At 42.8% G+C, this 23,987-nt stretch overlaps 1 protein-coding gene across 1 annotated transcript in view; it reads left to right on the top strand.

Annotated features, from left to right (window-relative positions):
- LOC103363027 (phosphatidylinositol-binding clathrin assembly protein) overlaps positions 1 to 23,987 on the top strand; it is a gene marked incomplete at its 5' end in the record, with an annotated part of 60,335 nt that overhangs the window by 24,438 nt on the left and 11,910 nt on the right. The window contains 9 exons of the mRNA XM_008289604.1: positions 1,089 to 1,130; positions 5,467 to 5,552; positions 5,770 to 5,893; positions 9,852 to 9,985; positions 12,274 to 12,374; positions 14,844 to 14,954; positions 22,138 to 22,278; positions 22,810 to 22,840; positions 23,324 to 23,456. Of these exons, the coding sequence (XP_008287826.1) occupies positions 1,089 to 1,130; positions 5,467 to 5,552; positions 5,770 to 5,893; positions 9,852 to 9,985; positions 12,274 to 12,374; positions 14,844 to 14,954; positions 22,138 to 22,278; positions 22,810 to 22,840; positions 23,324 to 23,456 (903 nt within the window). The remainder of the gene's footprint in view (positions 1 to 1,088; positions 1,131 to 5,466; positions 5,553 to 5,769; positions 5,894 to 9,851; positions 9,986 to 12,273; positions 12,375 to 14,843; positions 14,955 to 22,137; positions 22,279 to 22,809; positions 22,841 to 23,323; positions 23,457 to 23,987) is intronic.

Genomic DNA, 23,987 nt, shown 5'->3' with positions numbered 1-23,987 from the left:
GAATATCTTGGATTTTGTTTTTTTTTTTTAAAGTCACTAATAGTTTCATGGTTGCGCTGAGGTTTGCAGATTTTTTTTTTTACAGAATCTGTTTTTTGTTTTATATTTTTTATTTTTAAAAGAGACATGCAGCATAAAGTGGATTGTTGAGTTAATATGTCAATTTTAAGTACAAATTTGATTATTTTTTCTGTCAAAATGTCACAGACGAGTAGCTCGAGACCACCAGAGAGTTGAAAATCAGATTTTTTTTCTATAGCTCCTGTCTCTGAAGAACGGTATCATTTTGTAGATTTTTTGTCAAGGAAGCATGCCTTTTAAACTTGCTGGAAGCTTTTGGGGTTCTGAGGGTGAAGCAATAAAATTTTTAAAATAATTTTGAATTGTTCTACAAAGGAAACATAATAAAATAAAAACACAAAATGCTTTTTAAAAAAATAATAATACAAAGTAGCTTCTTATCAGATTACTTCAACCACCAAAATCATTGATAATTGCAACCTTAATGTTCAATTTTCTCAGAGCAACTACTAGTCAAGAACTAGAATAATAGTATTTTTTGATAAATCTGACAATTTCAATTCTCTGCTGATAAATCAGATGATAAAGTTTTATCTGACGACTGTTCAGATTTAGCCTCTAATGTTCTCTGTGTGTCCCGAGAAGTCAACGTGTTCACACAGATGTTTTCCGTCTCAGTTGTGAGTCTGTTGGAGCTGGTTTTGGTGCAGAGTAAGTGTCCTTTTATGAGTGTGTTCAGCGTTATCACGCCATCATTCATGCCTGCTCTCCCTCATCGGTCAGACATATTTATCACTGTGCAGTCATCATTGTCATTCACTGTGGGGATCGGTTGGATCACCAGCCAATCCAGATGTCGAAAACTTTTTCCTGTTTATTTCTGTTGTCGTTTATGTTGACACTGCCACTGCATGAAGTAATGATTCCCCTGTTTTTTTTTTTTTTCTTTTCTCATCTTTTTTTCCGAATGGACCCTGCCCTTCTTTTTATGTTTTCTTCTCCATTTTATCCCACCTACCTTTCTCCCTTTCTTTTTATTTTGTTGATTTGTTTGTTTTTGACGACAGCAAGTTGGAATAGATCAGGGTGACATCCCAGATCTCTCACAGGTCAGTGTACATCTCACTTTCCACCTCTCGTTTCTGATTCCAGCTCTTCCTCTTTTCTTGCCTTCTCTCTTTCCTTCTCACCTTTTTTCAAGCCTCTCCCCTTCAGCAGTACATGTGGTTTCTTTGCTCCCTCTGTGCTTTCATCCATCGACTCACACCTTGTTTCACCTCGGCTTAAAACCTCGTTCCCCCTCTTTCCAATTGTTCACTCCTTCCCACTCGTTTTTATTTCAACCATCTTGTCTAACCTGATCTTACTGTTCAAATCTAGGCAACTCCCCTCTGGTTTGATTGATTTTGCTTTCCTGCTTTCTCTTTTCCCCTCTAAATGCTCATTATAGATCCGACAACAGGCTGATATGTGTTAAGTCGGCCTGCTAAAACACTGCGCCATCAGCAGGCCTGATGCGTCACGTGGTTTTGAAAACCCTGAGCAAAGGCGAACAATAAGCTCAGACCTTGAATCTACAAAAATAAGAATAATTGCAACAACAAAGGGCTTGAAAAAAGACGGCAACAATACAAAGGAATGTACGACATGAGTTCTGTTTTTACTCGTCAAGGATAACGTTGCTTTTCTATCTAATTGTGAATTCGGTGGAATTGCTTGAAGCATGTTTTTTTATCCTCCTAATGGTGTATGGGTGGACCTCTGAGACACTGTAGATGTGTTGGGTTGGGCTCGCACACATGAAGTTACACATCAGGCTGAGAAATCTTGATAAACAGCTGTTTAAAATTCATCCTAATGCTGTCAACGACCTTTTTATTTGTTGATTAGTTTGAGTTAGCTTAGCATATTAAAAATAGAAGCCATGTCCTTGGATTCAGTGGACTCAAAATGTTCAAGAGCAGGACTGTTTTTATCCATTCATCTGTCCGTTGTTGGAATTAACCAATGTTAAGTAAGGCCCGAGGTGAAATGTCTTGTCATGTTTAGCAGGTAGATATGAAGTTTACGATAATTTAAAGCAGAACGAAGTCACAATTCCTCATATTTGAGAAGCTGGAGCAAAACATGTTTGACATTTTGCTTAAAACGTGACTCAGTTTATTCATTTATTATTAAAATAGCAACCAATCAGTTTTTTGCTTATTAAATAGATTTTTTCCCCCAACAGAAATGCCACAATTTGCATGTTCCAGCTTCTAGAAGGTGGTGAATCGCTGCTGATCTTTGGTCTGTGTCACTGTAAACTAAATATCTTGGAGTTTTTGACAAGTAATCTTACAAACTATGCAGTTTACTTACATCACCTTGAGGAAATTTGAATAAGTATTTGAAGCCCAGCTGGCAGCACGGGGCTTATCGTCACTCGGTTTGTTCACTGTTTTGGTTCACACTGAAATACCTCAACAATTCTTGGTTGAGTGGAATGAGGTTCACACATTCAGGGTCCCCAGAGGATGAGTTATAATCACTATGGTCTTGGCTTAGCTTTTTATGTGGCATCATCATCAGGCTAAAAATTTCGTGATGAATTATCTGTAAAACATTCCCAACAGTCTTCGCTGTACTTTGGATTTATTGCTAATTATCTAAAGTGGGAGCGTGCTAATGTGCTAAATGACGATGGTAACCAAACACTAGCATGCTTATGTTTGCATTTCTCCGAGACCAGCTGTGCAGCCTCACAGACCTGCTAGCATGGCTGTAGACTTTTTATCATAGAGTAATTCATCAAAATAATAAGTGGGTATGCAGCAATTGGATCTGCTATTGGCCCCAATACTTACTTATTCCATAATACATAGTAACATTATGGTACTAATCCAAGTTTAATGCAGCTTCTTTGTCAGTGGCATTGTCTGTGCTGTGCTTCAGGCGCAGCAGGCAGCCAACTCAATTCACTGCCAAGTAGAGTTCAGACACCAGTACCATGTATTGGCAGATACATTGACTTTATACTCAAGTTATTCAGTTATTGGAACCAGGAGGGAAAAATTTCAACTGCCACAATCCTGGCTGACAGTTTTAGCTATAATGAAATAATCATTAACTTCCGCTCTAATTAAATTGACATTTTTTTAAACTGCAGGTACTTAGTTGACAACTTTGGTGCATTTTTTATTTTTTTTGCCTCAAGAAAAAACATCCCCTGCACTCGGACACACCGCGGTAACGTTTTACAGCCTCTGTGGAACGTGACCTCGGTCACGCATCACTACAAAATCGTTAGACAGTAAAGCTGGAAGTTAGCGGCACGTGGATGGACTGTGTGGGTGTTGAACTCAGTCGAACTGCACACTTTGCTGTAGCCATTAAGTAGACGTTTTTCTTCTCCCCCTTCTGTCGCAGAAAACAAAAGGATCATACATTGTAGGTGGTGGGTTGCATACTGTACTGCTTACCCCCTCCAACCCGCTTAACCCCCTGCATGAATGTCCCACTTGCTGATAGTGTGTGTGTGTGTGTGTATGTGCAGCCATACACACTTGGAGTACACCCCGAGCACTCAAAGGCATGCTCTTCCTCTATTTCCCCCAGTATGGAGTGATCCGGTGTCGACTCAGTACAATATGTGTGCGTTGGCCTCAGGTGGCTTGCTTGTAGCTTTCAAACGCACACGGCAAACTGCACACACTGAGCTCTGGCACAACAAGCAAAAGGCCATGAAACCTCATGAATAGAAAATGAGGCTTCACCCCTCCGCCCCTCCGTCTTCATCTGCATGAAAGAATCTGTGCACCGGGTTTCGACTTGCTCATTTAAATTCCATCCTCCTACTTAGATGTTGTTTATTTCGTATTTGTCATGCACAACATCATTGCTTCAACATGCATGGCGGAGGTGCTTTAATAGTGAATGACCTGAGCGTTACTGTGTAATCATTGACAAAAAGGAAACATGAGAGAGGAGAAAAGGGGGATTCTCTCCTTTTTTTTTTTTTGCGATGTCTATTTTTTTCCCCCATGCCTTCCAAAGTTAGAAGTATCACCACAAAGTATGTCACGAGGAGGAAGGTGCGCTCACAGTCTGTCACAAAGGAAGACAGTCAAGAGACACCCTGCAGAGCGAGTGTGTCTGAGCTAATATTGACTGGGCATACACAAGGTCTTCTTTTCCCCCTATTCAAACCCAGTGACAGTTAAAGATGGTCTCTTTCTCTTCTGTGAGTTGCTGTTTCTTTAACAACCAGGCAACAGTTTGGCAAGAACCCACCGTCTAGCCAGCCGCGGACTCAGCAGCCAAAACGCCTCCCAAATGTGTGTGTGTGTGTGTGTGTGTGTGTGTGTGTTGTGTGTGTGTGTTTGCATACATGTCTGCAGCCCTCCTGACAGCACACTTTGCATTCTTGTGGATGGAGAGGCAGACATGACGTTGTCATATTTTCACAGTGGAAGAATTTCCCCTCCTCTCTCCTCAGCTGAAAGAGAAAAGGTCTTTTTTTTCTCCTGCATGTTAAGTTGTAGATGTGCACAAGAGAACGACTGATTGTACACTTAATAATGCAGCTGTCTGGCTCACTTTTGCCCTCTTGTTTCCTGTGGTCTTTTGAGCAGTAATGAGGCACCTAACGAGCGCAGAAGACATAGTGTTGTATAATGTGAACAATTGGAGCTGAACTTGAATCTGCAGCTGAACTGTGTTATCTGAAGTAGCATAGCAACAATCCCCAAGTAACCTGCTCGCTAACTTGTACTCCAGAATAGTTGAGCTCATATTTAGTGCTGCTGCCTCGTGTCGTCTTGCAACGAAGAGCTTTTGAAAGACTCTTTAGCCTCAGTTGTTTTTATGGGCAAGTAATTAGGAAAAGGATAAAAGATAAGGAGTATAATCTCAATCCCCACGTGTAGTGAATGCAGAGAGATTTAGTAAAACCACAGCAGACACGCTGACGAGTCAGCGGTAACGAGGGGGTCCCATTGTGCAAGTATGTCAGCACCTCACAGCGTGGGGGAGACAATGCACGATAAGCAAGACAAAGAGGGGAACATAGGAAGGGGACGAAACGGCACAGAAATGATCGGCCTCTGCTCATGTGAAGTCAGGAGACGAAGGCGCAACCTCTCCACCTTTTTCCTCACTCTTTGTTTTTCAGCCTCCTCCTTTGTTCTCTCTCTCCTTTGAGTCTCCTGCTAACAGTGCGAGTGTTTGCTGCATGTTGCCATGGCTATTCTTGGAGCCTGATGCACTCTGTTACCTTCCTGTGAGACCAACTAACTCTGGGTGCTGTGCTTGTGTGTGTCTGCGTGTCTGCGTGTGTGTGTGTGTTACTGTATGTGTAGGCGGGGTTTTGTGCATATGAGAGAAACAGAAAAAGAGAATGATCTTCTGAAAGTTGAGCGAAGTACTGACTTCCTTTATCCTTTCTGGTGCTCGTTTCTCTCTCAGGCCCCCAGCAGCCTCCTGGAGGCCTTGGAGCAGCACCTGGCCTCTCTGGAGGGCAAGAAGACCAAGGAATTGAATGCAGACACCAGGTAGACATCTTAATTGCCTGCCAGTTGCATCAGTTTTTTTTTTTTGGAATCGTATACATTTAAAACACAGTTCAAACCCCTTTAAAAAAAACTCTCAAATGTTGTATTTCAAAGGAGATTTCAGAGTCTAGAAAACATTGCAGTTCTTCCTCAAGTTTACTCCTCCAAAGACGCTGAACATCTGCTCTATTTCCTCCCCTTATCTCCTGCGCTGCAGAGCATCAACCCTGTCGAGCGCCGTCTCATCTCTCTCCTCCACCGGCATGTCCTTCAGCCGCATGGATGAGAAGGAGAAGCAGCAAGCCTTGGAGGAGGAGCAGGCCCGATTGCAGGCTCTTAAGGTAACAGATTTTACACATTTAGGCCAAATCACTTGTGAATCAGAGGGTCAGAGCTGCAGCAGCAGAAAGGCCAGCGGCAGCAGGTCAGGTAGTTACTGCTGTCACCTTTTACAAGTGACTTTTCAAGTGACATCAATTGAGGCAATTTATCAGATTTCCTGCAGCTCCCTCTGGAGACACAGAAAGCTCTATACAAGCAGGAATGGCTGAGACACGGCGTGGACGTGAGCCATCTTCACCAGGTCCCAGCAGCCACGGAAGCAGATTGCGGAGATTTGATAATAGGTGTATAATATATTTACAGGTCCGAGGAGTTGGATTTAGCTTCGGGGTGGACAACCACCAAAATAACAAACAGATCTTTCAAAAGAAAAGAAGCAAGATAGCCAAACAAAATCAGCAAACCAAAATACAATGCCTGGTGTCTAACAAACAAGGCCAAAAGAAACGACTGTCCGTCCATACAAACGATTAATAAAAGCATCCGTATGGCCAAAGTGTGGCTGGTTGGGAGGAGAAGGAGACGAGGGATTCTCTGCAGCAACATCTTGGCTCCGTTTGCTGTGGGCTGTCATCGGCCCGGAGCTAGTCATCTGCAGGCCGGCAGCTGATCCCCCAATCGTCGTCTTGTACCTGTTCACTCCAGTTAGCGTGCACACGCGCATTAACACCTGGCGCTTGTCATTCAGACGTTCCATCACACAACAGAATCGGTCCTAACGAACAGTCGTAACGCTGCTAGACCTGTTAACAGATAGAATCTCCAGATGTAGGCCGCATCTTAGTCTCTGGTGTGAATGGGAGCTTTAACACCAAATCCAATGTAGAAGATAACAAAAAAGATCAGTTGTGTTGTTTGTTTATCCTCATCCTTATTAGGCAAAAGGGATTCATTTTAAAGTGGTTTATGACGACTTCCATGTTGGTTGTTAGTACATTAATTTATTTCTTGTCATTTCAGTGTAGCTTAGCAATTTGTCATACATGATGTTGGCCATTTAAGGCACTGGATACACGAACTCACATATGCTAAAGTTGACATGAAAGCTCTTTACCAGCTCTTTTTATAACTGAACCCACTTGTAAGGAAGAGCGTCGGTGTCGAGCATGAAGTGAAAGTAAGATATGGCAGATTTTATTAGATACGGTAAGGGGAGAAGTTTGTGCATGCAGGGATTTGATCCTCAGAGCTGAAGAGTCGAATCACAAAAATCAGCTCAAATGACAAGTGTAACTGCAGTCGTCGGCCCAGATTTAAGGCCGTGCTGTGACTGTGCCGGCAGAGAGAGAATGAACTGTAAATCCGCTGGAGCCCTCACGAATGACACATTCTCTTAATGCAAAAATATATGGTGCTCCGCTTTGCTTTGCTGTGGGAATCGCACCGTGTTGTTGCTGATGGATTGTCCAGTAGCGTTGCCGGTCGGTGCGTTCTGAGCTCCAGTCTAGGATAAAGGCCAGGAGTCTCAGTGGCGAGCCGAGCAATAGAAAAGTCAAGTGTAAAATGTGTTGACATTTCTTGCTCCAGCCCTGGGAGTCCTGCCTTACAGCAAACTGTAATTGAGTAAGAGCAGCGGAGCTACAGCACAAACACACAGCAGCTCGGCGTGTGTGTGTGTGTGTGTGTGTGTGTGCGCGGGCGTGTGTGCATGTTAAGCATGCTTACATCCTGGCAGAATAGATACAGTATGTGTCTAGCAATGGTGTTGCCAGTATCTCTGTGAGCTTTGTGGAGCTTTGTGTGTATATGAAGCATGTGTATATCCTGGCAGATTAGTCGCAGTATGTGTTGCCAGTGTGTCTTGGTGTTTTTGTTTGTGTGCGCGTTTGATTGGATTTTAGTGCGCTGTTTACTCTGTGCCCTTGGTTGCCCTGTTTCTGCCAAGGTCCACTGATTACCTTTGGGTTTAGTTAGAAAGGAGAGGGAAGATAAAGTGAGAGTGAGAACATAACAGAGTAAGAAGGAGAGTGAGAGAGCCGGGGTTAGCAGGGGTCGTCCAAATACTCCAGTCCAGCTGTCTGCGCTCTCTGGTGTCCATATGGGCTCAACACACACATACACACACATACAAAAACACTTACACACTCCGCTACTGTCCAGCTGGGGCCTTAGCCCAAACAATAACAGCAGTTCCCATTTGTTCCTCGCTACGCTGTCAGAATAAAAATGAAGAGGACTCGGCCCGGCTGAGGCTGGTACAGCAGGAGCTTCTGTTTATTAATCCGCTCAAAGTCAGAAATCCTTTACAGGTGGAGGAGGTTGTAAAGCGAATTGGAACATTTCCATACCTTAAGGTTTGAGTTGTGAACGGAATTAAAACACCTGGGTGGTCATGTGTGAATAACGCAGTCAAAGACACTGTGAGAAGCTGCGTTTCCATTCCCTCGGCGGCCGCGCAGGGTAATAATTTGCACTGTTGTTGTACAGTAAATTGCTTCACTCGTATACAAAACAGAGCGTGTTGTGAAAGGGGGTTTGAACAAAAACGTTTTCCCACAGAATATTCCCGCGTGAGAAGACACAAATTTATTGATCCCTGTGGAGAAATTAGGTCATTGCTGCAGCAAGTAATAAGATCTATCGGGAAATATAGGCAGATGGAGTGTGAGCACACAGAACGAGCAATAAAACAACAAGAATGATCGAAACAATCAGTAAAGCAAAAAAATAAAAGCAGTGTGCTCGCTCAGGGGATGATATAAATACAGTGCCACCAGGTTCTTCCCACTCTACAAACCGCATACAGAAACAGTATGGATTCCTCCACTCGCTGTAATGCATTTTGAATTGTACAACTTGTCATAGAGAGTCATCTGAAGCCACAGAGAAATAAGAAGTTGCTGACAGTCCGATGTCCCTGCTGTTACCAGCATGCGTCAAACTGACCCCCAAGCAAAACATTCAAATTCATGCAAGAAATGAAAGTCTGGAGGAGGTGGGGAAATTTGTACAACTGCAAATGTGTGGGGACACCTTCAAAGCGCTTTAGTGACGATCTTGGATCAGCAAGTAATACAACCTCTGGTGTTTTCGCTGTGTTCTCCAGGTGGGTTTCTTACCTGAGAGCCTTTAACGTCTTTGGTTTAGCCGGTAGCCGTCATGCAAACGTCAGCAGTCTTGTTCCACCGTTTGAGCGAATTGAAAGCGATTTGCTGCTGCAGTCACATCGGGGTTCATGTGTATTGAGTTCATCGCCTTGAATCAGCTAAAATGAATGTAAAAATCAGAATCTATTGCTGTTCTGTGTTTGACTGTATTCCCGTTTAGCCGCTGCACTTTGCTGATGTTTGTGTATCTGTCACAGAGAGAACAATAGTCGGCATTTCAGCAGCACCTGGGTCTCAGCAGGACAGGGTCAAATACTGTTTGAGGTGTGCTGGAGTTTTCAGCATCACAACAAAAATTCCCTGGAAGCCATTCTAATTAGTTTTAAAGTACTTTAAACTAATAGTCTATAATTTTATTGTTGCGCATGCTGAATCCCACACCACCAGGCAACCTTGGCAGGCAAATCCAAGCTATAAACTGACTTTGGAAATTTAGTTGGGTGCAGGCCTGGCTTTGAGTCCTACATCTAAAGCCAGTAACTAGCTGAATATCACCAAAGCACACATATGTAACTTTCTCCTTTATAGCTGTTCACTCGTCGTGACTGGGCATTGTGCATTTTTTGATGCAAGTTTCCTGACAAGAGTCTCCCCACAACGTGACTCAAAGGGGCTCTTAACATAAAGTTACAGGGCAGCTGAGGTTTTGGGTGTTGTTTTCTTCCGTGTGAGTGTTAAGTTGTCTTTTTTCCCACCTTGAAGCGTACATATTCGCAATGTGTCAGTTTCCAGGACTTGAACATCCTGAAAACAAAACTCTTATTCATTGCAGTGGGAAACAGCAGTTTTTCCATCGTCTTCCTGATCACTTTGTGCTGTTTTTCTCACTCTGCTTGTGTGTGTCTTCCAGGACCAGCGCCTGAAGGAGATCAGCATGCAGACTCCACCCTCTGCCTCCCCCAGCAGTCAGTCGATAGGCAGCGCCAACAACAACCACATCACACAAACCCCGGAGTTGTTCAGCTCCACGCTGTCTGCCAACAGGTGCACACACACAAACACACCGACAAATATTCAGCTGCTCGTACAGTAAGACATCCACCGTGTTAAATAGTTAGTCAGCTAAAAGTCCTTTTCTAATGTGCTACTGGTAAGAAAGCGTGACCCTGATTTGTTTTAAGGTATGGAGGAATGAGCACAGATAGAAATATGACGGAAGAACAACTGTTTTAATGAAGGAGTCCATCAGGGGTTTGCCTTTTCCCATCATCTCATGCAATTTAGATCTGACTTCAGGCAGTGCGTGGTGCAAGTAGATTTCCTCACAACAGCTGCACACAGTGAAACGGGCTCCTTGCTGAGGTGTGCAGCGTGTTGCCAGCATCAAGAAACAGTCTTGGTTGACTGAAATCATATCGACCAATCAAGTGTCCGTGGAGGGAAAAGATCTGCACACTGTCTTTGCATTAATTGAATTGATCGCAGTGCAATGAGTGGACTCCACCTGCTAGCCTTATGAAAGGAATAATGAACAAACATTAAAAGCTAATATTTGCAGCTAGGGATGTCCCAGTCAAATTATTTTTTTTGCCCCTGATTTATTTAGTATACCGATACCGATCCTATACTATTTTCTTAGGAGAGTGTAGTAGATCAGCTGTAGTACCTGGTTGCGCCTCCAGGAGGAGCCTCTCACTGTTGCAGCCAGAGGAGGCGGTCACTCGGACAAACAGAGAGCATTCTGGGAGTGTAGCTGGTCAGTTTGAAACATGTCGGCGTTCGTTATTTTATACTAAACAATAACAGACTTGCAGCAGATCAGCGTGTACCGGCCCAGGTTCATGTGAATTCGGAGATCGCAGCACAAGAACGTAGACAAGTTAGCTTAATGTTTTTACAAAGTTTAACAAGGGATACGCTGGACTGTTTGGCCATCTGTTTGAACAAATGCAAAGTAACACCAGTGATTATCAGAACAATACTGCAGCCCTACTGTAATACAGTGTTTACACAGAAATGGCTTTAGTTGTGTTTTTAAGCTTGTCCGTCTCCCGTGTGCTCGACAGAACAGATACGGTTCTATTTTAATCAATTCTGCAGTCGAGTCTCGTGCTGTTTTACTCACTATAAGCACGTAAACACAAACCAAAGCATATTTTCACGCCTGAAGTTCATTTTCTGGTGTTTAGACGAGTAACTACAGTGATAGTGTTCCCAAAGCGTTCATGACCTACAGCTGAATACTGTGCCTGAATGCACCAAAGCTGCTGCTTCATTAATGCGCTGCTCTAACGAGTCCTTCTGTGTCGACACAGTGCGACTGTTCATCTGCTGCCTGACTGTGGCTGCTCATTCATGTGCCGTTACCCCATTATTGTGATACGTAAAACTGATCTACAGCTCAAGATCTGCGTTGTTTTGTGGATGCATTTTCACAATCAGGTGTTTGATGAGACTTTTTTTAACCATAAAGTGCCATCTGTTGCTGGAGATAGTTCTTTGTAAGTCTGGCTGTTAATATTATGAATGTATTTGTGATTAAACAGGGGCTGTCTGATAGTGAGGGACAAGAATAAAAATATTTAAAGTGGTTAAAACTATTGAATGGGTCTGTATGAGCTTGAAAAAAGATTAAGTATTTTGTTCTTATCTAAAATTAGCAACGAGTTTGATCTTCAAATCAGACTCAAACAGTTAAAATATGCTAAAAGCAAAATAAACTTGCTTTTATAGTTTAACTAGCTCTTCATTGCAAAGAGTTGAAAACCGCCCTCAGTCTGCCCACAGAAATCCAAAAATAGATGTGTATGTAAAGTCTGTGTGCATTTTAATACTCTGTAGCCTGTTTCAGATTTCTTCCCAAAAAATACAAATCCCTTGTATCGCATCTGTGACAGACTCCAGCTGTAACAGAATTAAAGTAAGACTATTTATTCCCGATACTCGAACAGAATTTAAACTCAACGTGCGCAGACTGTAACGCGCTCTGAATTTACTGCTCCTAACTGTTTTATTGCTCTGTGGAAGTTTTTACAGCCCTTCAGAGAGAGAGGATTAATCTTTATCTGTGACAAACGAACATTTTTACTGGTGGCTTTAGCTATTTATGCTCCATTGATTAAATATTAATGCTCCGTCTCCATCTGTCTTTCCATATCTCTCTTTTCTTTTTCTCCTCATCTCTTGCTAACTTATTTGCTTGATTTATTTTCCCTTTTCTTCCCCGCACTGCTTTCATCTCTCCCCTCACTCCTGTCTCTCTCTCTTTGTCCTTCCTCTACTCCGGTGATTCCCTCCTTCCATGCCACTCTTTCCCTTCTTTAACTCCTCAGTGTGCCCAATCTGAACAGTGACCTGTTTGATCTTCAGCCGGCCTTCATCCCTGCTGTGCAGAGCACTCCTTCCATCTCCACCGTCAACAGTGCCTGGGGAGGTACGTTACCTGCACACACACACACACACACACACACATATATGTAGGGCAGCCTGCACAAAAACACACATTTACACATATATGAAGGCACCGGCAAGGACGCACACATGCAAATAAGTCGGACACCTACCGACACGCACTCGCAGATGTTCACAAGTGAATGTATTTCTGAAACATTCCCTCTGGCCAGCCATTCTCCTGTCTGCCCATCCATCTGTCCAACCATCCATTTCACTTTTTATGAAATCCATCCATCCACCCACCATCTCTCTCCCCTTCTCTACAGAAACTAATGTTGCATGACCCAGCCAGTGTCTTGTGTTGAGACACAATAAAACAAGTTTCGGGTGCAGGTGTTTTCCTTGTAAAAACACGGAGTATTTTGTGATGATAAATCCTGTAACTGTGGCTTCACACTCCGAGCAGCTCAATAAACCAGTCAGAGGAAATGTCAGCCGAGATTCAACCGGCCTCTCCTCGTTTTCTTGTTTGTCAGTGTGGAAAATGTGGCCGCGGCTGAAATGCTGAGCACCGACTTCCTCTTCCACATATTAGCTTTTCTGTACAGTACACCCTGCATTTTTCTGGAAAACAGGGTTGACATTTCAGCTCGCAATCAGCTGTCTCAAATCAAAATGCAGCACAAAGATGCATCTGGAGGCTCTGTTAGTACGGAGTATTAAGGGCTTTATGACAGAGGATTATATTGAAGCCATTTATAAAGAGTTTGGCCGGATTTCACATTCAGAGCTACTTCTTAGCTTAGATATCAGCCCTTCACATTATCAGCCAGTCTGACACGGGAGTTGAGATAAGTATCCCCTGTACTTTCCCCAAAAATAATACAGAGCATTCTTGCTTCTTTAAGCTTCCAAGATTGTAAAAGATGCTGGTCAAGTTTGTAGTCAGGCTGTAGACAGGAGACATGTTTTGGTCTCTGGTGAAGCTGTTCAATTAATGCAAGGCTGCATGTTAATTATTGAGTTTTAAAGGTGCCAATCACCAACAAACTGTGTCTCTAGTGGTCCATCTCCTGGCTGTAGCTTCACATTTAGCCAACAAACATGACGGTGGTATCAAGCTCGTCATCTAATTCTCAGCAAGAGGCATATTTCCCAAAAACTCTTCCTTTGAATAAGTCTAGTCAAGGCTGCTGTTTACTAGGGCTGAACAGTTAATTGATTGAAACAAACTGCAGGAACTTGTGAGTTGTTTTAGCACAGCTCGAACCTCAGAGTGTGTTCTGACTGCAGGTGACGAGGCCGTTCCTGTAAAGGTTTGCGCCACCTTAAGCCTGCTCCAAGTTCTTGCAGTGGAAAGGCCACCTAAGAAAATGTGCAAATCACAAAGTCTGCAATTTAGGTTATGCAGGGCATTTGACTTAGGATTTAAACTGCTGTGTCAGTGGTTTTACAAATTCATGCCATCGTCCATGTGTGACAGTCACACTGTTGATGGTATCTTGTGCTGAGAGTGGAGTGTAAAGATGTTCGCTTTCATGTCACACCTCAACATTTACTCCACACATATCGCTCACCGCTCGCTCCACTTAAAGAAGAATAAGTTGCACATGCGCTGTATTTTCATCTTAGCTCTAACTTTAACTAGCACAAATGAAAGGGAAATTGGAGCAGCACAGAGTGGGATATAATGTGACTGCTGTGGTGCACCGTCACAACTTTTCAATCTGCTACACCGTGAATGTTGAACTGAAGCATGACTTTAAGAAGTTATATCCCAAATCAAATCACAATATCTGCTAGAAAAATCCCAATCAGACATTTCTCCCAATTGTTCAGCCCTACTAATTGTGCCAAGACAGAATTGCAAACTATTAGTAACCAGAAAGATGCTATCTGTCCGAGTCACGTAGGAAAACAGTTCAACTATATTGTGATGCACCTTTTTCTAGTCGCCCTCTGATGGTTTTGTCCCCGTCACGTTTCCTGAAAGGCTACTCCGATCAGCAGTATCATGCCTATTAATAATTATTGTGGTGTTTTATGGTGATTTTTTTTTTTTAATGCATTCATATTTTGTGGATCCCACAAAGGAAACCACTCTCCGAGGCTTCAAGCTCTAATCCCCAAAAGGGATGCGGATGAAGACAAAAAAACAAAAGGTGCATCAGTGGATTTCCTCGTGCATGGGCTTAACTCTCCTCTGAAAGGCTGACATTCCCAACAGCCTGCACAGAATCCCAAGTTACTAAGCAACAACAATGGCAGTGCACAGAGGACTGTAATGTCCATGTTCCTAATCTAATGGGATTAGTTTAGCAGGAGGTGGTGGAATCCTTACTCGAGCAAAGCCACCACTTTGGTTCCTACAAAAATCAGTCTGATGTACATATCTGCAGCTGTTTCCCTTGTAAAAGTATGTCAGATAAAGCTGTTCCAAGTGCTATCTCATGCAGCTTAAATAGCACAACCAGGACCTTAATCAGTCATATTTAACTGCATTCCTCAGGACTGGAGAGCCAGCCTCTGCAGCAGACCGCCTCAGCCATGACTGTAGATTTCGATGCTGTGTTTGGGAATAAGGCCACACCCAGTAACAACGGCCCACAACCTGCAGCCGGTAAAGCCCTCTCTGTCTGACTGTCCAGACAGACTGAAAACTAAAACCTTTTGGCTTTGCTGGCAGCGCAAGCGTAGCATTTAACTAACCCTCTGACTAGTTCCAGCAGCTTGTGGTTGTTCCTGCATCTGGATGGGCGTTTTGTAGCTTTCTAGCTCTGTCACACAGCCTGTTGTTTGACTCTTTGTAATCACATTTACCCAAAGGCTACGAGAACAGTGCAAAACCCAGAGATGGGAGATCAGTTGACTTCAGATTCAGAAGTTTTTTCAAGCAAGTTTTGGTAAATATTTAAAGTCCCTGAAAACCTGGTTTCAAGTCTTCTAATCCAAATAATCTGAAAGAATTTTTGTTCGATGAGACTTCAGTGACGGCAAAACCTCAAGTGTCATCACTTTACATTTCAGATCTCATTTAGTTTTGCTCGCTGATGATTGGAGCACAGAAATCAGCAGCACATTTTTCCCTGCACAGATAAATGAGAAACTGTTTTCAGGGCCTTCGTGTTAATCCTTTTGCTCGAATCTGAAGCTAACTGATCCCAGGCCTGCTTTGCCTTGAATCTGTCTTTTCTTCCAGTCAGCAAGATCACTAACCTATAGAAAATGATTGAGCTCTCAGGTGAAATCTGTATAGATGTGGTGGTGTTTCTCCTGTTTCCTTTAACAGTTGTCAGTCTTGTTAATTGCAAAATGATTCTGAAAAGGGAGAGGGACAGTTGGCAGTTGAAGCAAACGTTCGGCTTATTATGTAATAGCAGACGTAAATCTTTAAATCCAGTGTAAAAAAACAAAACAAAGCAGAGGAGACGATGTGTAGGCACCTATTCTCCAGCCGCCTGCTCCTCTCTTGTTGTGGTTTCTCGCCTGTTATGGTAACAGCTTCAGACTGATGGCTCTTAAGTGTTGCAGGTCTGAGACTTTGGCTCCGAGCCCTCTTATTAGCTTACTTTCTTTTAACCTCTCAGCAACTGACACAATCAATCTCGGCGCTTCTCAACCCTTTCGGGTCCCGAGATGCTCCTGCAAAGCGTATAATTTTAAGGCACGCCGTGTTATCGACTGCACCGAAGAAGGCGCAGCAGATAAGAGTGACTGCCTGCAGAGGTCATCTAAAGACTATTTTCATCATAAAGGGAGACAGAAGTTCAGAAAGAGGTGTAGGTTTAAACTTCAGACACAAGTTACCGTGTGGGACTTTGACTTCAGGCTTCAATGGAGGTCTTTGTTGAATAATGGCATCATGTTAAGCCACAGTTTCTTTATTTCACACGGTTGGACGCTCTTTGCTTTTATGCTTTCATGCAAATTAATTTTATAGCGCTTTCAACAGTAACAACCAAGTTAGGTCTCCCTGCAGCAGCTATTTTAGGTGCAAACTTATTTTCCTGTTGTTCCTGCAGTTGAGCTTCTTCCTGCTCATCAATCAGCATCAGTGGATATTTGCCAGGATTAATCAAGCAGCTGTTTCAGACCAGCAGTCGCTGCACACGCCGCTCACACTTATTAGGATGACTTGATCAAAACAGAATCATCCGACGGAGATAGATCGCTAATGTGGAGGAAAGTCTATCCTAAAATCTTCCAAATTAAATCTGAAGGTAATTTTCTGGCAGAAAACGTGGTCGCCTTTGTCACATTATTATCATCATCAGGAGAATTAGTTGTGTTTGCACAGCTGCAGCTTGGCTTCTGCAAACATTTGCCAGTGTAGCGCTGTTTCCTTTTTGTATTCCGAAAGGCCTGCGCGGTGATTGAGTTCAGGAGCCACTGATTCCTGGCTTGCTCTAATCTTGTGTAACCTCGCCGGTCTCTTCTGCTCTGCTCAGATTTAACAGTTGGAGGCTTGTGGCTCCAGTGTGCAGCCTGGTTCTGGCTTTGGACAGACTAACTTCTTTCTATTAATAGAGCTTGTGTTGAAGCTGCCACTACGACTACCAATACACCATCTGGGCGACTGGCAGCGTCTCACAAAAATCCCCGTGTGTGTGTGTGTGTGTGTGTGTGTGTGTGTGTGTGTGTGTGTGTTTCCTTCTGTGTGCACGCCCATGCGTTACCTGTGTGTTTCTGTGTCTGTATTTTGTCGGTGTCTGTAACCGTGTGTGTCCGTGTCTGCGTTTGTTCGCGCGTCTTCTGTCATTTCGCTCCATCCCATCTGTCTGCTTCTGCTCGTTTTGTTTTGTTGTTGTTCACACCGTTCCCACCTTCCTCCTCTTTTCCCTCCCTCCCTTTATTTCATCTCTGTCTCTGTCTTTGCCTCATCGTCTCCCCATCACACTTCACAAGGCAAGAATCACCCAGGCAACTCCTTTCCATCTGCTCTCCTCCTCCTCCTCCTCCTCCTCCTCCTTTCTCTCCCTCCTTACATTCACAATTCAAAGTGCTTTCTTTTCCCTCTGTCTCCTCTGAACAGTCTGCATTTGTTATCTGGATTTTTTTTGTCCACTTTTTAGCTGTATTTATGCTCCGGCGTACAGACTGTTGGGGTTGTTGTTCATCTTTTTTTGTTCAGATTAGGTTCCTCCAAAGGGCAGTGAACTATTCAAACCTGTACTCTTAAAGCTCACTCTTCTTCTGTCGAGCCTCACGTCCACTGACTTTCCACACATATTCTGACAATCCATGCAATTGTTATTATTTTTACCCGTGCTCACAATTTACCATTTCCAGTGGGTTGTTTTCTTGGTGATTTTGAGCAAATTAATTTTAGCGTTAATGTGTTTGCTGCATCTTTTATGTCGTTCCTCTTCTTTGTGTTTTGTTTATAAACCAGGTTTCAGGTTTCATTTTTGGGTTTTTCAAATTTCATTAATTTCAATAAGTGGTGAAAAGTTTCCTCTGCTTAATAGTCATATAATTTTATTCAGTTATATTTATTTTTTCAATCCCTTCTTTTCTGTTAACACACGAAAACTCACGAAAGGTCACTGAAGTTATCAGTGGACTATTCACACTTCTGTCTGAGTCACCTTTACGTAAACTAAAATAGCTTAGAACATTTCTTACACAAGACAGTTCTGACCTGAATGTCATCACTTTTACATAAAGACTGAAACGCCAAATGAAATACAAAGACGGAGATTAAAAGCACGTCTTGTTCATACGAAGGGTCATTGTGTGTTATGCACAATAGAAAAAAATACAATCGCTCTATTCAGCTGCATAAAAACTGCTCAAATGTGGTGTTTTCATGTCGTTTTCCACCATTTGCGCTCCCTTCTTCTGCAGCTGTTTATCTTAACTGACTATTTTATTAAGCATCTGTTGACACGAACGTCACAGATAGAGTTGCAAAATGAAACAGCACCGCAAAATGGAAATGGAGAACCCAATGACTCCGAGGAGACAGTTTATTGAATTTGCAGCAAAAAAGTCGAGGTCAAGGGTGTTAATACCGCCAATCTAAAACTAATAGAGGCATAAAAATGAACAGAAAAACACTGTTAAATCACAGTTATTGTTGACTAAACCTTCTTGGTTGTGGCAGATCTTCTGGCAGCCGTAGCTTTTGTCCACCTTTGTCTGGGATCAAGGAGTCAATATCTCAAAACCTTTAAATAAATTCAATAACGCTGCTTATGTCGACATTGTAAGCTACACATGTGCCATGCAAGAAAGAAAACCTTGACAGACAACAGGAGTTAATTAGATGGAGCTTGGACATAAATTTATTTATGAGATTTGATATGTTTATCCTTTCGCCATCGATCTCTTACAGTTATCCTTCTCTGAACGTACAGTTTCCTTTTTAACTGAACTTTCCGTGGGTGCTTTTCCCACCCCTGCCTCCACTGGACTCCCCTCTTCAGCTGAGCCAAACCAATCGTTGTTAATGAACCTAAAACGCATCACTACCTGTGTCACCACTGACACCAGACCTAAACCTCTGGTACACTGTGAAACACACACAGCTGGAGTCAGCACTGTGCCAACTCGTTTGGCTTGAAGTTAATGGACGTTTATTTATAAGTAAACGTGCACTCCAGCTTCAAATTAATGAGAAAGTGATTTTCTACTGTCAGATGAGAGGCACAGCAACCCTCAGCGCTCGCCCTGGTCGTTAAGTGAGGCTTCAACATATGTTTTAAAGTCCGTCACCGTCGTCGCCTGTGACAAACCGAGGACCCTCCTCTTCCACGATGGCTTTGCCCCAATTCTGCTGCGTGTCGCACACCGGGTGCCAATTATGGTGTGAGCACTGTGGCTCTTTTTGTAAAGATCCTGTCATAACTTAATAAAGCCATAAGGGACACTTGGGTTTGATAAAGCCGGCCGTGTTGGGTACTCCATTTCTGGAAAGTGGTTTAGATAAGGCAGCCTGTTTAAGTTTCAGTTCAGATCTGTTCGTAGTAAGTGCCAGTGTTTTGGAATTGAACCCTTGACATGGATTTACCTCCTTCCTTCCCTTTGATCTTAAACTCTATTGACTGTCAAATCCATTGTTGAAATACCTAATCTAACACTGATATCATTATCCTCCCAGTTCAATACGACCCTCGGTGCTCGCTTCATCACATCCTTCTCTTCCTCCTCCATCCCTGCTTTCTTCTCCTTCGTCCTGCTGCCCTGCAGTGTGTGTGATCTACTCAGGGAGCTTGTTTCGCTCTTTTTTTTTTCCTTCTCACCCTTTATCTCAGCCTCTCTTCTATTGCTCTCTTGGTTCAATTTAATTCACTAGGCTTTACTGACACGGTGGTTTAAGAAACAAAAAAAAAATCACCCACATTGCCAAAGTGTTCTATCACAGTGACAACAATAATGGAAATGCCGACAATGGGAGAGAAATTAGAGTCAAGAGAATTAAAAAGATAGTGAGCAGAAGTAGGTTTCTCCCTCCATCTCTCCCTTCCTACTTTCTTAATCTCCCTTCTTCACTCATTGACGTTTTTCTTCCTGTCTTTCTCGACTTCTTCCTGTCTCTTTTCTGTCTCTGTATGTTTTCCCTCCTCTCCCTCTTTTTCTCTCATCTGCTAAGCTAGCAGGAAAAGTGTTTTCTGAATCTCTTGTGTCAGCACCACTGTCAGACCTACACACCGCTTCCTAACTAAATATTATTCCTCCCTTTTTTTTTCCACCATCAGTTGCCTCCCTTTCTTTTTTCTTTCTGCTCCTCCTCTGTGTTTTGCAGGAACGCTGTACTTTTGCAGCAGTACAGCTCGTGCATCTCCTCTTTTCTGTTTTCCTGCTTTGTATTGTTGCCTTGCTCCTGTCTTCACCTTTCCAGATATTGATTTTAAAGCCTCTAGCAGGGGTTGAATTCACACGTACATATAAAATTATATAAAAAATAAACAGCTTTTTCATGAAGGTACAGCAGCCTTAATTTGTGCTTGCTTTTCCGCTTTCATTTTAGCCGTGTTTTCAGCGCACACACGCACACATACATGCACCGTCACACCTCCAGGTTTCTACCAGCAGAGTAGTGCCGAGCCATTAGCAGAATGAGTGCTGACATGGGAAGTTGTTAACAGAGGCACTTACACACACATGCACACCATCACAGGAAATTACTCTGTCATTTGCACCTACCGGCCATGTGCAAACACAATCAGTTTTCGCACACTCTCACACAGACACACACACACACATATATGTTCAAAACTAATCACTGTTGGAGTCAGAGTGTGTACACGACAGCTACGAACAGATAAATCAATCTTCTAGAACAACTGCTGCAAGCTACTGAGTCAGGGATTATAGGCTCGCTGCTGTATGACAGTTAAAAAAAAAAAAAGAGAGTCTGGGTAGAGCATATCTGCTTTAAACAGGAATCTCTGCCTGTGTAGGTAAATGCCAAAAATAGGTCGGGAAGAATTCAATTAACAGGACGGCTAGCAGTGAGATTGAGGTTCATATTAAGGAGCTACAACTCAGCAGTATTCTCAGATCAAATCTGTCCAGCGCTGCTTCATTAAAATGGTCAAACCATGAGTCGACGCATTTGGAAAGTTGGGAAAATTAGGTTGAAAGTTGAGCCGGCTCTAATTAGATTCAGGATTAAATGTCTTCTCATTGATGCAAAAACTTTGCAACATTTGCTTCTCCTCTCCCTAACTTTGCTCCCCTAAAGCACGAGTTTCCCCTCTTTGTCTTTTTATATTTTTAAAGCCTGACAATCGATGGTTCCTCACACACTCTTAGTTGCTGTTGCCTGTCGAGCTTTCCCCTCTTGCATGATGCAGTTTGCAATGATAAATCGCAGATTTACCATCATTTTTTAAACAGTGGATCCACGATATCAGACAGAGGTGGACGAAAGCACGCTGTTTTGTCTGCTGCTGGCAGATCCTATAAATTCCAGTCAGGTTTATTTATTCAGCACATTTTAATACAGCCTAAGTTGACCAAACGGGTAGCTACACAAAAAAAACAACAACACAGTTTTGCCAAAAATCTACATTGTGCAGTAAGGCAGTCCTACTTATTATTTTCCAGTAAAATAACCATTTTTATGACAGCGTTTACCTCCCTGCGTGCAAATGTGTCACCAAAACAAGTGCTGTATAGCAGGGGCACCATTGCTGCATCCTGGGCTTCACACTGCCCACAATGATTGGATTGGTGTAAGGTGCTTTTTTCCTCTAATATCAGAACAATAACGAGGTGCAGCACCAGGAAACTGGAAGTCTGATTTTCCTAAATCTTATACTGGTCGGAGAGCTTAGCTAGTGTTAGCCACAGTCTAATATGCAGCATTCAGGACTGCTCTCCACACATATTGCACATTAAATATGGTAAAAAGTCAGAGTTTTTAAATGCTACATGTACCCCTCGGCTGATAAAACGTTTGGTAGCTGGTAGACATACATTAAAGCAGACAAACACATGAATAAATGTAGTCCTTGTACTTTCACTGCTAAAAAAAAAAATCAATCTTATTAGTTGAACGTATGGAGAAATCCAAAGCCTGACAGGCCCTCTGTGCCTAGTTACGGTTGCTAAGCTGTAATTGAACAGTCAGTGTTGAGGGAAAGGGTTTAGCGAATGGTCAAGTCTGCCGCCCCCTTAAATGAAAATCGTGTTTGCTCTTGCTTTTCTCTGTCTCTGCCTCTGTGTGTGAGTGTGTGTGTGTTTGGAACTTCCATATGTTAATTTCTCTGTACGTTGTTGTTTCCAGCCTCTCTGATCAAATATGCATAGCTTTTTCCAGCTCATTTACACACGCGAGTTGATTTCTCCTTCAGGTTTTGATGCTCTCGGAGACCTGTTAAAGCCGACAGTTCCCACGCACACCGCGCCTCCTCCTCCTCCTCAAATGGCCATCCATCCTGGAGGAAAGCTGCTAGCCAACGACCTCGACTCCTCTCTGGCTAACCTCGTGGGCAGTGAGTGTCGAGCTGTGAATGTGTCAACAAAGAGAAAAAAAACTCTTGACAAGTTGAAGTATCTGCAGCAGAATTATGCTGGTAGAACAGTTACATAACTTAGCTCGACGCCCGGCCTTGGATCTATGCATATACAAGTTTAAATCATGTCGCTTTTGCAATCACTCATAGTTATTAAGCATATTAATACTCGGACATACACACACCTATCTGCAGACACAATACTAAAGAACCGTTCTTACACTTCTTGTGCTTTTATGTGGCAATATGACACCTTCTTCTTTTCAACAGTTGATAATATCTACTTGGTTAGAATCTGTTCCGTTAGCTTGCAGAATTTTAAGCCTCCTTTCATGAGGAATTTTGATTAAAACTTTAAAAAATGTTACACAGTGGAACAGGAGAAATGAGGAAAACAAAGTCACATCACAGGGAAAAACATTATCTAAAGCTGAAATACCTGCCTGAATGGCTTTCATTCTACTCTTTTAACTGTGATCACTCAGCCTCTGTGTTTCTGCCTCTCCTCAGATCTGCAGTTTGGTGGGACCCCAGCCAAGAAGTAAGTTTCCTGAGTTGTGTTGGTACTTTTCTAAGTTGTGCTCGTAGTCCGAGTTGGAGGATTTATGTAGTGGCAAAATATACACGCCCTCTAGTTGTACTTGTCTCAGGGATCCTGGCAACAGCACAGACAACAGTCAGTGCTAAAGTCAAAATCAAATTTATCATAAAGTGTTTTATGGGATTTATGTACAGAAGTCGGTGACAAAGTATCTGTAGACTGTTAAAGGTGAAAGGCACAGAATCACTGCAGCACTTGCAGGGTTGTTAGTCCTTAAAATTCATCATGCACCTCGTGGGGAATTGAAAAAATACAATCAAGTTTTTAGGAGAAAAAAAAAGAGGAGCAAATGTGATGTTTTTTTCTGCTCCTAGACATCATTTCGGTGTTGTGTGATAAATTTGCTTCAGCTTGAGCAGGTGAAAGTGCTTTGAATGAGAACTGACAGTGAGCCTGTTGTGGTGCTCTGCTTGTCCTCTACAGGCCAGAGATGCAGTGGAGCCAACCGGGAGAGAAGAAGCTGACAGGCGGCCAGAACTGGCAAAATAAGACCATGTCGACTACACAGTGGAACCCTGCGCCCATGGCGCCACAGCCCATGCCTGTACCACATGTGGTAAGAGGCAGAAACACACACAGACACACAAAAATGCACGTTAAAGTGAATTCAGCAACCCGAGAACGTATCCGTCAAGGTGTCTGCAAGTCCTGAAAGTCTTGTACTTTTGTGGGTTTACAGCAATTTCTTATTTATATTCTTTTGGGCATCATTTTTGTTAGTAATCGTAACTTTGGTTCCACAAATTACTTGCTGAAATGTTGGATTGTGGCAACGTTAACAAAATGTCAAACATGGCAAGAAACAGGAGCTGGTTGGGCAGACAGGTTGGAAATAAACGTAGCCAAAAGTTAGCCAAACTTTTTTGGAATAGTAATAATAACTTTCTTTATATAGCGTTTTTCAAACCGAGGGTTTACAGAGTGCTTTGACAGAAAAAGCAGGATACCCAGAAGGCAAACTAACAACTGGAGTTAAGGCCAAACAAAGCACGGCAAGATCAAGGCGAAATTAAATTAAAGTTAAGACGAAGACTCTGACTGTCGATCATCCAGGTCATGGTAACCCAAAGTGCCAAAAAGGTCCAGT

The sequence above is a fragment of the Stegastes partitus genome, unplaced genomic scaffold (genome assembly GCF_000690725.1).
Source record: "Stegastes partitus isolate 25-593 unplaced genomic scaffold, Stegastes_partitus-1.0.2 Scaffold625, whole genome shotgun sequence".
In the NCBI taxonomy this organism is placed as follows: Eukaryota; Metazoa; Chordata; class Actinopteri; family Pomacentridae; genus Stegastes; species Stegastes partitus.
Note: the sequence above shows the minus strand (reverse complement) of the source record. Positions and strands in the feature narration are given on the sequence as shown.